The 13,504-nt window shown below is 29.2% G+C and overlaps 1 protein-coding gene across 1 annotated transcript in view; it reads right to left on the reverse strand.

Annotated features, from left to right (window-relative positions):
* Rad9 (cell cycle checkpoint control protein Rad9) overlaps positions 1-13,504 on the reverse strand; it is a 50,062-nt gene that overhangs the window by 25,344 nt on the left and 11,214 nt on the right. Inside the window, exons 3-4 of the mRNA XM_075382219.1 lie at positions 13,193-13,357; positions 3,014-3,167 (exon numbers count right to left, since the gene is read on the reverse strand). Coding sequence (XP_075238334.1) covers positions 3,014-3,167; positions 13,193-13,357 — 319 coding nt within the window. The remainder of the gene's footprint in view (positions 1-3,013; positions 3,168-13,192; positions 13,358-13,504) is intronic.

Raw genomic sequence — 13,504 nt, forward strand, 5'->3', positions numbered from 1 at the left:
GAAACATCTGGTTTTGTCCACAAAAAAAAAATTCACAACTCACGTGTCAGCCGGTAAAGTGATGTTGCAGGTCTTTTGGGACTTGCAAGGTCCAAATTTTTAGTGACTATTTAGAAGAATGTATCATGAACAATGTGTACTATTCTAACATGATTCAACAGAAGTGAGACCCCTATTAAGGTGAAAACATCAGGGCCCTCTCTCAAAAGGTGTGATTCTCTTGTATGACAATGTGACATTGCTGAGAGAATGAAAGAAATGCTCAAAAAGTTGGGTCAGAAGGTGTTACCACATCCTCCTTATAGCCTAGATCTCACCCTGTCTGATTTTCATTTGTTCGGCCTGCTCAAAGACTTTTTATGTAGCAAAAAGTTTAACGACAATGAAGCAGTCAAAAAAGCACTACATGAATGATTCAAACAGCAAGGTAAAGACTTCTACGCTGCAGGAATCAAAAAGCTCACAGAATGATGGGTCAAGCATCTGAATGTTGCTGGAGACTATGTTAAAAAGTAGTGTGTTTCATTTTCATTGAATAAATAGTTTTTTCTCTACATCAATTTGTCTTGTTAATTAATACTGTATGTCCCTTGTACCAATTAACTGAATTATTGAGCTACAATTAATGTTAAAATTTTCAACACTGAAGTAATTAATGGACAACACACATTTTTTTTTTAAAGTTTCAATTAGGGTTTAAACTGTAAATATAGTAATATACTTTAAAGAAATTTAAATTTGTGCAGTAGAAACTCAAACATTCATTTAGAAAATATTTTAGAAAGTCTAAGAAAACACACTTATTCTATAGAACAATAGACAAATTTGTAATAACTGTACATTATTCTTATCTCTACAGAGCTACTGTGTTTGCCTGTTTTGCATTACAGGAATTCTGTATGATAAACAATTCATATGGTTCACTGGAAATAGCAAACAAGTCATTCAGTTCATTAGATTAGATTTTGTATTATGCAGCACTAAAAGTTTCCAGTACAGTGAAACTATTTTCATTCCATATCAAATCATTCAATCCAAATTTTTCTAACTTTTTGTAAATTCATTTTCTCATTTTTCAATAGTTCAAAACAAATCTTTCTTTCTTTTTTTTTGTATGTGCTAGGTTAAGAATAGAATGACTTTTGTTTCAAGTCTCTAAGTCAATTAGTTTCTGAGATATTGGAAAAATTAGCATTTATCAAATTTAACCTAGCACATAAAAAGATTTAAAAAAATTGGTTTTGAACTCTAGAAGAATGAGAGAATTAATATAAACAAAATTATAAAATAAAAAATGATTATGCAATCAACAATTTGTTACTTGACATGGTCTGACCCTAATCAAAATGAGTTGTATGTCATTTCAGTGAATTAGATTAATTTTTTTTTATCTTTTTTAATGAAGTGCACTGCATTCACATCCATTAGTAATGTTTACGGTTAAGGTAAATATTTTTTTTACAATTTTTAAATGCCCCCCTCAAAAATTGTTAAAAACAGTGAAAAACAAAAAAAAAATAATTTGAGAGAAAAATTTACTAGTGCTTTTTAAGAGGTTTTAATGAGTTCAGTCACAAAAAATACATTTTTGGGCCTAAGGTTAAAAAAAAAATGTTCTTGAAGTTTCTAAGTTATTAGATATAAGGGTCTTTAAAAATCTTCCTAACTGCTTTTTTTTGGTAAACAGATATTCTACTGCTTTTAAAACAACATTGGCGAAAACAGGTGAACAAAAATGTACGGAATGGGTTAATCACTTGCAGAAATTAAACAATAGTGAACAAGAGTAGGAAGAAATTGAAATTGAACTGGACAATTCCACTTTTATTAATTACCAAAATTTGTTACAAGCATTAGAAGAATTAAAAATGCACACCAATGAACAGATACTAAAAATGAAAATGGTCTAAGTAGACATATTTTATGGGCTTTTACAAATGACAATAATTTTATAAAATAGATCATTAACTGTAAATTACTGTACAATATTATTTATTTATGGTTTGATTACTATGTCAATATTATGAATTATTGTACGTATTGTATGAAAAATTGTTTAAAGTATGTAATAATTAAAAAAAAGTTTGTAGTTTTTTTTTTTTACAAATTCTTCTAATTATGAAATATTAACCAGTTTTATATTTATATTTTCAGTTTGCCATGAATACATTCTCATTAAAATTTTAATTTAGTTAATATTAATTTACATGCTTATCAAAAATTTAGACTAATTGTAACTATTAATTTGTACGTACTTATCAACATTTACACCAATTTTAACTAACATTTTAAAAGTGCATGTATTGCAATTGTAAATAACAAGATAAACTGTTTATTATTACAGTTTCTGCAGACACAATTAATTTGTTAGTTCACTTAAGAGTTAATCTTATTTTACTCTGTTAAAGTTATTTTTGTATTTTTACTTAGGCTGGATTTGATTTGAGTCAAGAATGTCTTTTTTTAAGCAGGTATTTTCATTTCATGAATACTTTCCAAATCTACACAGTTCTCTAAGCAGGCAATATTTAGTTCAAGAAATTTTGTATAAGGAAAGTTTTATTGTACTAGTAAATATTTTGAAATATTATTGCCGATGATACAATCACATTATAGACATTAAACTAACAAATTCAGGCCTTGTAATGTTCTGAATAAAATATAATCACAAATGTTCTACATTGAAGCAGAATTTACTATATACACAATTTAATATATCAAACTGAATTTAAAAATGATGTTTTGTGAAGGACTAAATGTTTTCATATCATCCAATGGTAATGATAGAAGGAACACTTTAATATTCTCCTGTCCTGCAAGATTACATTAATCCAAATATTCATTGCATCTGTAAAACAATTTACAATTCAACCCATTGCATTTGATACAAAACTGGAAGTCTGCTTCTTCCTACCATTAAAGAAAAAAATATATTAATTTTGAAAACAAAAAAAAAATGTTTTCTGTGGGTAGAAGAAATAATGTAAATATTAAAAACTGAATAATTTTATACCTCCACTGGAATCTATATGATTTCTAAAAGTAGTTTTTTGTCTGGTGATGCCAAGTGTAATCTCATCTTCGTTTAAACGAAAATTTTTCACAACACCAGATAAAAGTTTTGAGGATGCTACCAGTTTAATTCTATCACTCTTCTGATATTTCACCTACAAATGAAAAACAGTCGGTAGAAATTAAAAATATTCATTCAACATTAACTGGAAAAAGAAGAAAAAAGACAGCAACGAAAAGCAAAACACTAAGTAGTTTTATTATTAACTATTATGTATTATTACTGTTATTTAATTGAATTACACTAATTATTAAGTTAATGTAATTCTTCATAAAATAGTCTTCTACATTTTGAGGGAAGAAAAACTAATCTGTTAGCAGATTTGGTGGAACTGTCCCAGAATAGAATTGAACAATAAACATTTAGAATAACAATGTTTTGCTTCATAAAATAAATAGAATAAGTAACTCAGTAGAAATAAAGATTCAAAATCTTTCTTTGGGGATTTAGCTAATTAAAACCAGTTGCATACAGCTGAATCTTAATATCATTCTACAATTGTATTATTGTTCTATATAGTATAGTATTACAATATTTCATTCATAACCAGAATTAAGTTGAACATTTTATCATACAAAAAGGAAAATTTCAGATCACTGCATTAGTGTTAGTAGAATAAGTAGGGTGAGTAGAAGTTGTGAGGAGAATGGATTATACATGGAGGAAAAGGATACTGATGATTTTTGTTAGCATCCAGCATTCAAATTTTATATTTCAAAATTTCCACTACAGGTGGCTGCCCTTTATGTACAGAGCAAGTGTATCACTTCCTAAAAGAGATGTTATCACGGTTGTAATCTTGAATAAATGTCCAGAAAACTGACACCTCAGGGTACAGTGCAATAATAGCAAATAGGTGTTTATATTCTGAATTAGTATTATTTAGAAGATAATAATGTGTCTGTATGAAATTGGTGGAAGAGAAAATTATTAGGTATGCAGTAAGGAATACACAGTAATACACTGCAGTAAGCAGGTGTACACAACATACTGTAAACTTTATCAATAGTTCAGATATAAACAATAAACCTAGAAATGCATTAGTGAAACTAATAGAATTAGCAGCAAGCAGTAATTATAAGTAAAAATTGTACTGAATCTAGTTAGCAGTATATCCATTGAGTTATAAATTATTTTAAGCAAGTTGCAGACATTCAACTATAAAAGACTATAGAAGACATTATTCATATAAAATAATGAGATAGTTTTAAGTATAAATTAAGTATCAACATGAATCTACATTTTATTTTTTCCTCGAAATAATACAATTACTATTGTTAGTATATAAATATAACAATTAAAAGTATTCATATCAATTACTTTACAAACTGGATTATATTATTATAATACATTTCAAATGGTGATCACTAGGAGAAGCGAACTTTAACGTTAGTGAATATAATTATATATTCACTATCAAGTTAAAAATATTGATTTACAATTTAGGCTTCAATTTCACACTACAATAAAATAAGCCAAAATCATGAACTCAAAATAGATATGTACTGAATAAATGCAGCACTATAAAGACTATTTTATAAAATTTATCCAATATCCATTCCAATATTTTCCTAAGTGTGAAACTACTTAACCTTGAAAATATGAATTCAATAGTTATCAGATTTACCAGTTTGTGACTGCTTACTGAAACTGTCTCCTATACATAGTCATTTTTTGTAAAATAATTACATAAAATTTTTTTGTAAAAAAATTCTTTTCTGTTTAGATTAATATGCTTAATTAAACTCCTTACGCACATTTGTCTTATTGTTAGAACACCCATTTCTTTAAAAATTTGTTACTAGAACACAAGCACAACTTACCCAAGGCTACTGCTCTAAGAATAAATTTCTGCACAGTAAAAAGTTTTTTAAGCAAGAATTAAATGCCCTGCCCTAAACCTCTGTGCAACAATTTATCAAAGAATGAAAATATGAATACTATATAATTTAATTAAATGTGTAAAAAATGTATCTTATTAATTTTCTGAAACTGAGACCATCTCACAAGATGCTGTGTGAATTTTTTTTAATTGATGAAATTGCCACACCTGACTGGGATCATAAATGATTATCCATAGGTTGGTCAGCAGCAGTTTGTGAAAACATTACATACTTTGTTTTATCCTGGTTTAAAGTTAGTACACTGTGTGTACTAAAAAATTACCCTTTAATCCACCACCTAATATAACACTAAATTTATATAACTAAGCTTTGTTTATTGCATCCTGTTTCACTTAGTTCAATTCTACAAAATTGGTTCATCTTTTAGCACTTGAGTCTTTATTTTTAGGTATGAAAATCTAGCCATTTGTTACCCAGGCAAATTCAACATAACTGCTTTTGGCCCACAATTTGGTCTCTTTCCAAAGTTGTTTTTGGTAGGGAGAGAGCTGGTCGCTGAGAAAAACAGGATGATCGGGTAGTTGATTGCTTATGTGTGTTCTTCTAAACGGATGCTTGCCTTTGAGTCCTGTTTTAGTTCTAAAAGTTTCTTCTTATATCTGTTCATCCACTTTTCTTTAACATTTTTACAGTAAAAACTGAGCAGAATACTAGGCACACTAATCTTTATTACCGTTTGGTAAATGATGGACAGTGTTTATTCCTTCATTGTGATTACTGTAATGCTTTCACCAGGTTCTTAACAACTTCTTGATTATTTTTTCATTAGAGTTTTTGGTAATCCATGAAATTCCATATTATTAGATCTCATGTACTACTGGTTCCAATAACTCCAATACAAGATCGTAAGTTCTCATTTTAAGAAATCATTTTCTTTTTTAATTGATTTTCAAATTTGATTTCTTCTGTAATGCAGTTAAATTCATTAATCTTGTTCAAAAAAAAAAAGAAAAAAAGTAATGAAACCTTCATTTCCTTAACACTTTTCATACCTTGTAACAAGTTTTTCAACTCTGCTCTCATAAAAATCTCATCAGATTTCCTTCCTTCAACCATTTAAGGACAGTTTCTTTCAGTTCATCATCATTAGCAAAACGTTCCCCTGATAGATCTAATTTCAATCCTGATTCTACCTTTAAATTCTTATTTTGATTCAGTACCTCTCTAATTGATTACAATATATTAAATATATTTCACTTTATTTCATTAAATGTTTTTAAAGTTAGTTTGATATTTCTTCCTTGTTTATTTGCAAAAGTTGATCCAAACATGATTTATCCCCTTCAGAATCACAAATTGAACTGTCAACATTTTTTGAAGACTTCACATAAACTCAATTGATGCACATTTTGCATGATATTCTTTCACACAGTTTTTATTAGCGTACTTTATAAAGTCCTGTGATTCAGTCACGAGGGGTTTTGTTGGCATGTGAAAAACTTTATCATTATACTATGAAAGTTAATGACAGTGTGTTATGTATGTTATTGACAATGTTAATTATCAAAGTTACACTGCCTCTATGAAACAAATACATATTTATAAGACAATTTTTTTTTATTGAATAAAAAACTACATATTTATATCTATTTTTTGACATAATCACCAAGTTTTTCTAAACACTTTTCATACCTTATGACATTTTTTTTAATTCCGCTCTCATTAAAATATCATCAGATTTCCTTCCTTCAACCATTTAAGGACTGTTTCTTTCAGTTCGTCATCATTAGCAAAACGTTCCCCTCCCAGGTCTTGCTTGAGAGGACCAAACAGGTGTTAATCACAAGGTGCTAGGTCAGGGCTGTAAGGTGGATAAGACCGAACTTCCCACTTGAATTTTTGCAGTAATTCCTTTGTGACATGAGCTGAATGAGGAGTAGCATTGTCATGAAGAAAAATGACCCCATTGCTCAATCTTCTAGGTCTTCGATCTTTAATGGTTTTATGCAAATTTTTTAAAGTTTTACAGTAATATTTGACATCGATTGTTGTTCCTTGGGGCATAAATTCACTACAAACAACTTCCTCAGAATCGAAAAAGACTGACAGCATAACATTTTGAACATGTGGGGATGATTTCACTTTTTTTGGTGTGGCGAATGTTTGTGTTTCCGTTAATATGATGCTCGTTTAGCTTCAGGAGTGTAATGAAGCAGCCAACTCTCATCCCCTGTGAAGATCTGTTTCAAAAATTGTGGACCAATCCTGGAATAATGTTGAAGAAAAGAAAGAGCAGATGCAAAACGATGTCTGTCAACAGATATGGCACCCATTGTGCAAACATCTCACCAAGCTGAGTGTGAATATTCGCAAACACACTACCACAACTGATATTAAGTTCACTTTGCAATCTCTCTAATTTTAATGTGCCAGTTACTCAATATCATTTCATTCACATGTTCTGTACTGCCGTCGTGTTTGCAGTTGAAGGACACCCAGCACGCAGTTTGTCACTCACATTTGTTCTTCAGTTTCTGAACATTTGGCACTATTTTGTGATCATGAGGCATGACATTGCATTCTCACCATATACCTCAACAATTTGGCAAAGAATTTCACAATTGTAGTTTTTCTACAAAAATCAGACTACTGAATGTACTTCTATGCTGGATAAAACCTCTAGAGGACATGCCATATTGACGTAACTACACACATATTGAATATTGTACAGAATTGCTGCTGGGGGAGCGTGAAGACTACACAACCAGTGCTGCCACCACACGGCATTAATATATTCCTTTTAGTTCAAGAACACGGCAAGGGAGTACCTTATTTTTTAATCCACCGCTCGTAACTGTAGGCTAAAATTTGCCTGCATTTTCACTTTGGAAGTCTGTCTCAGTGTTAGTTTAATTGATTTAAGTTATATTTGACTTAAATCTATACATCTTAATCGAGTTAACACATTGATCTACAAAATTTACATCACAGTTACCTAATTTATTTCCCGAGTATTGTTTAAATCTCCGTTTAGCATCCCTATATTATTTATCAAACCAACAATTTTTTCCTTTCTAAAATTCTTGTCATTTGTTTCTAAATTTCATCATCTCCAAATTGTAAGCTTGAATTGTACATGTAATATGTAAATAGAGATGATTAACATCCTCACCATTAAAATACAATCTTCTTGAACTTTCCATAAATTAGCAAAATAATTTATTAAAATTACTCCATATCAATTTAATTTCATACTTTGGCTTTGAAATAATACTATTTTATTTACTTATCTGTAAAGATAGAACAGCTGCCTGGTTCTAATTCAGTGTCATTATACAATTTATTTTTAAATTCTTTACTATGTTTAATTTTCAAACATAATAGCGAAAAACATCATGTTTTAAAAATTTACTGGAAGCTGAATAATTTTATTTATGTTACCTTCATTCTTACAAAATCCTCTCTCTAGAGTTAGTATTTTATCACTGCTTCAACTTCTGCTGTGAGGTATGAAAAAACTGTTCATTATGGACTGAAAGAAAACTCTTCCTGCAGTCGTTTACTTTTAGTACAATTGAGTGGCCTTTTTCCAAAGAACTTCTACGATCAGTATCTGAGGCTTCCTCGTTGTGAAATCATCTGATTTCAGAATCATCAAATTGCCTTTTCCCTGAGAAGGATCCACTGGAAAGCTCTCATTAAATTCTCTTTAGACTTTGTAGCACTATAAAGCATTTATATTAGGTTAAGTTAGTGCTAACTTAATTCTCATACAATTTATTGTAACAAAACCAGGCCTACTTCATGTTTTTATTTTTTAAATTTTAGCTTTGTTGAAAAACAAAGCTAAATTCAACTATGCTGGTAAGATATATTTGTAAACAGAATTTATCTGCTAGGAATATCCTTTCATGGACATGTTGTAATGTTAATTTGAAGAAATTTCATAAATTGTAATTTATTACAAATTTTTACTTCCTTATATGAAGAAACAAGTATTGCAATTGCGAAAAATTCCGGTTTTCAGGTTTCATCTAGTAACATCTGTTGTAACCTACGCTTTTGATTGCAATCGAGTGAACCAAAAGTGTCCAAAAAAGCCCAAAATCCAAAATAATTTGAATTTTAGACTTTTTCTTAACTGCAGTAATAAGCCCTCATTAAGAGCTTTTCGACGATATATCATAAGTGGTACTTATTTTCACTGGTTCCACAGTTATTAGAGTTTTGAAGGAAGTCATGTGGATCCACATCAGATTTTTAAGAATCTAATAAATATTCATAGGATTCTTGATTGTGTTTACTTTTTTCAGTTGATAAACTTCTAGCAATTGAATATAAAAATTACAGTCTTGGCTATTCTAGAAAAAAATTACAAAAATCTTCACCTTCTAAAAATGAAATATTTAAAATGTTGATGGTGTTATAAACCACCTAACAGAGTAGATTGAATGACTTTGGCTTTTAATTGATAATTCTCCTGTTTTAATTTTATATATTTTATATTTATAGAATATATATATATATTTTTTTTTTTCACTTGTTTCTTATTTAGTAATATATGAGGGCTGTCCACAAAGTAAATTACATTTTAAAATTAAAAAAAAACAACAAAATAAAAAAAAAAGAAATTTTATTACATACATTTGAAAGGGACAATCTTACACTATTTTTCTACAAAGTTGCCACTTAAATTGAGGCACTTATCATAACAATGCACAAGCTTTTCAATTCCTTCTCGGTAGAAATCTGCTGCCTTCAATTTTTGGCACTCATCTTGCACAAAATTTGTGATAACCAAGCTTCCCCAATACAATATCATGCAGTTAACTTCTTGAAATTTGGGGGAAATGAATCAAGAGTTCCCGTTATTGTAATGCAGCAATTTTCACAAATTTTATCGTTTATTTTCATCATTAGTTCATCAGTTACAATGCTAGGGGTTGACCGCTGTGGTTCTCATCATACACATTGATATAGCCATTTTTAAAGTGAATGGACCACTGCCTCACTCCACCTTCACTCATTATTCCATCTCCATACACCTCGCAAAGTTGCCGATGAATTTCACTTGGTTTGCGGTTTTTTGCCAGTAAAAACAATCGCTTAACGCACCTCACAACTTGCGAGATTCTCTATTGATGCGCACACTTCAGTAATTCTAAATGAACAAAATAGAAAAATCATTGTCCATATGCTATGACAGCTTGATGCGTTCAGAGTGTAGAAACGTTTTGATGCAAAGATGGCGGCTCTATCCCCACCCATCTCCATACTACACACAAATGTAAGTTACCTTCTGAACTGCCCTCGCACTATTATTTTCCTCCTTCTAAAATTTTAATGGTATTATAAACCACCTCCAGACTAAATTGAATGACTTAAGCTTTTAATTGATAATTTTCCTGTTTTAAAATTTTTTAATTTGATATATTTCTTGATTGTTTTGGATAATATCATTTGGCAATTCCTTAACAGACCTTTTTATATTTTTTTCCACTTGTTTCTTATTTACTGATATACTATCATTTTCCTCCTTCAATAATCTAGCATCACAAACCACAATTTACAATTTAATTAAAATAGCATAACATTACTCTCTTTTTTCTGCTTAGCCTACAAAACCACCATAATGAATTATTTCAGGATGAATGAAGATGATATGTATGAATGTAAATGAAGTGTAGTCTTGTACAGTCTCAGGTCGACCATTCCTGAGATGTGAGGTTAATTGAAATCCAACCATCAAAGAACACCAATATCCATGATTAGTATTCAAATTCATATAAAAGTAATTGCCTTTACTAGGATTTGAACCTTAAAACTCTCAACTTCGAAATCAGCTAATTTGTGATGATGAGTTAACCACTAGACCAGCCCATTGGAGCATAACATTACTAACTTCACCTAAGTGACCCTCTTATCCGCTGACATTTTCAAACCTGTTTTCCTTATAATTAATATTATGTAAACTATAACTTTGTTAGAATTCACAAAAAAATAACTTTCTTGAATTTTATTTCTACTTTTTAATTACTTCATATCCACAGATTATTTAAATAAATTAAATCACATTAATTAAAGAATAGTAGAGTACAGAAAAATAATGCTTCTAGCTAATAAATTTAGATTAATAAAAATATACAGGACCACTTCATAAACATGTCTTTCCTTCTCAAGGACAACCATAAGTAAGCAATTATATAGTACGGGTAAAATTTTATCCAGAACAGCCATCTGACTGGATCTGTGGGTATTAAGAACATGTATCTTTAAAATTGCAAAATATTCTAAAGCATTCTATGTTTACTTGGTGTAGTTTTTGTGGTTAAATAATTACTTGTAGAATTTAAAGTGAAAAGTGAAGATTACTTAGGAATTGGTTTATGTTTATTTTTCACAGAGGATAAAAAATGGAATAATACATTTTTAAATAGTTAAAGTCTCCCAAATGAAAAGAACAGAAAATTCAGGTGAAAATGACCTATTTTTACATTTTCATTTCCTTCTTTCTAAAATGCCAAGTTTTTCAAAATTTGGGAAAAATTTGATGCAGTATCTTCATCAGGATAAGCTAGGACTTGAAACTGTTATTAGCAAATATGTAGAGATTACTCTAAGTTACTATAAAACAATCTACCTGGGAGAAAAATAAAAATGAGTTTTTAAAGTGCTGCAAGGTAACAACTTACTTTGTTATTATCTCATGATAAGTCTTTTTTAAAAAAGAAGCTTTTTATATTTCAAGATAGCAGCAAAAACTATTTTAATAACAAGCTTAATATTCTTTATAAAATTGTTATTTATCCACAGAACAGAACACAAATTATGTTAAGCATTCTTCAAAAATTAAATCATAAAATCTCTAAAGTTATTTAAATTACTCACATTAAAGGTGGTAAAATAGCAATCTATATTTGAAGGTAGCTCTCTGGTAAACTACAAAATATAATTTATTACTTTAATAGTAAAGGGAGATGTAAAATGTATAAAAACTGAGGTTTATTGAACAAAAGCTCTTGTCTTACACAAAACAATGCCAATTTAAGATGGAGTGAAATATGGAGAAGTTCAAGAAAAATCAAATTTTTTAACAGTTTATTGCAGTGGAAGTACCATAACTATATGTGACTATAAGCAACTTTATAAGAACTCAGAGTTTATAAATTCTCAGGGATGATATTTAGAAGTGCTCTATACAGGAAAAGAATGATTTACAAAATGCTAGGCAGAAAGTTTTAACTAAAGTATTGTTTTCAATTGGGATGGCTAAAACTAATGAATAAATAAGTACACAACAAATATCAATTATTAAAATATTTAAGAATAACTGCATAAAGAAGGTAAAAATACAGAATAATAATTTTTTAAAGATCTTATAGATTCTTCATTGAAAACAATAAAATATAACAATATAAAAACAGAATACAACAAAAGAACTTCTACAATGTGATTGTAGTACCTAAGTTTTACACATGTGAAATTCGGACTCACATGTATAAAACAGAAAAATATCAATTAACCTGAATTGAAATCTTTGCGAGGCACACTTGGAGATTCTTAACAAGAAACCTAAGAAATGAAATTTGGTGAGGGAAAAAGACAAATAATGAAAACACAAAAAGATTACTGCCTGTGCTGTGTTCATACAGCACAAGCTGTATGAAATGTATTGAAATGTTCATTTCAAATGAACATTTGAAATGTAGTAATTTCTGACCAACAGTCAAGAACTATACAGTTTTTGACCAGGTGATGGAGGAAATTGACTCTACTGTAGGAATGAATGCTATTGAAAAAACAATCAAAAAGTATGGAACAGTTATAATTTTTTTTTTTTATGTTTACATGCTTTTAAAATTATGAGAAGACAGTTTATACCTAAACTGAAATAGCCACTTTTCAGCAATTGCAACAAGCTGGATCTAATAGTTTTTTCTTAACAACTGGTTAACACAGAAAAAAAGATGTTAGATAACTGTAGATGAAATATACATATAAATGAAGTAAATATGATTAACTCTTTCTCTCTAGATATTTTTCTAGCTCCTGTATCTTTTTCATTGTGGTGTAACCAAAAAACAAAGAATAAAATAAAAAAATAGCGCAAAAATAATATTTGAATTATTACCACATAATTCTAGGCCCTAAAAATAATACAACTTAAAATAATTAAACCATAAATCATATGCTTTACATTACATGAATATATTATGGAGTTAACATGTATTTCTTTAAGTGAAAATGATAAAATTAATAAAATAAGATAATATACCTGAAGTGTTTCACATTCAATAATTGGAAGAAAGTATGTTCTTGTAGCTCCTCCAACAAACTTAAGTTTAAGAATAAGTTGAACTCCATTTGGCTCCAAACGTAATTGACACCAGTCTATCATTTTGTCCATAGAATGAGGACTTTTGAATACAGATAAACATGACTGTAAAACAAATAACATATATTAATTATAATCAATTATTTTTTAATTGGTTTTTTATCAGAAAAAGTACATGTTTTATCTTTGCCAGGTATGCAAAGGTATTAATGTGTTTTACAAAATTATAATATTTTTCAAACCCAAGCTATC

Source organism: Lycorma delicatula, chromosome 1 (genome assembly GCF_047948215.1).
Source record: "Lycorma delicatula isolate Av1 chromosome 1, ASM4794821v1, whole genome shotgun sequence".
NCBI classification, from domain to species: Eukaryota; Metazoa; Arthropoda; class Insecta; order Hemiptera; family Fulgoridae; genus Lycorma; species Lycorma delicatula.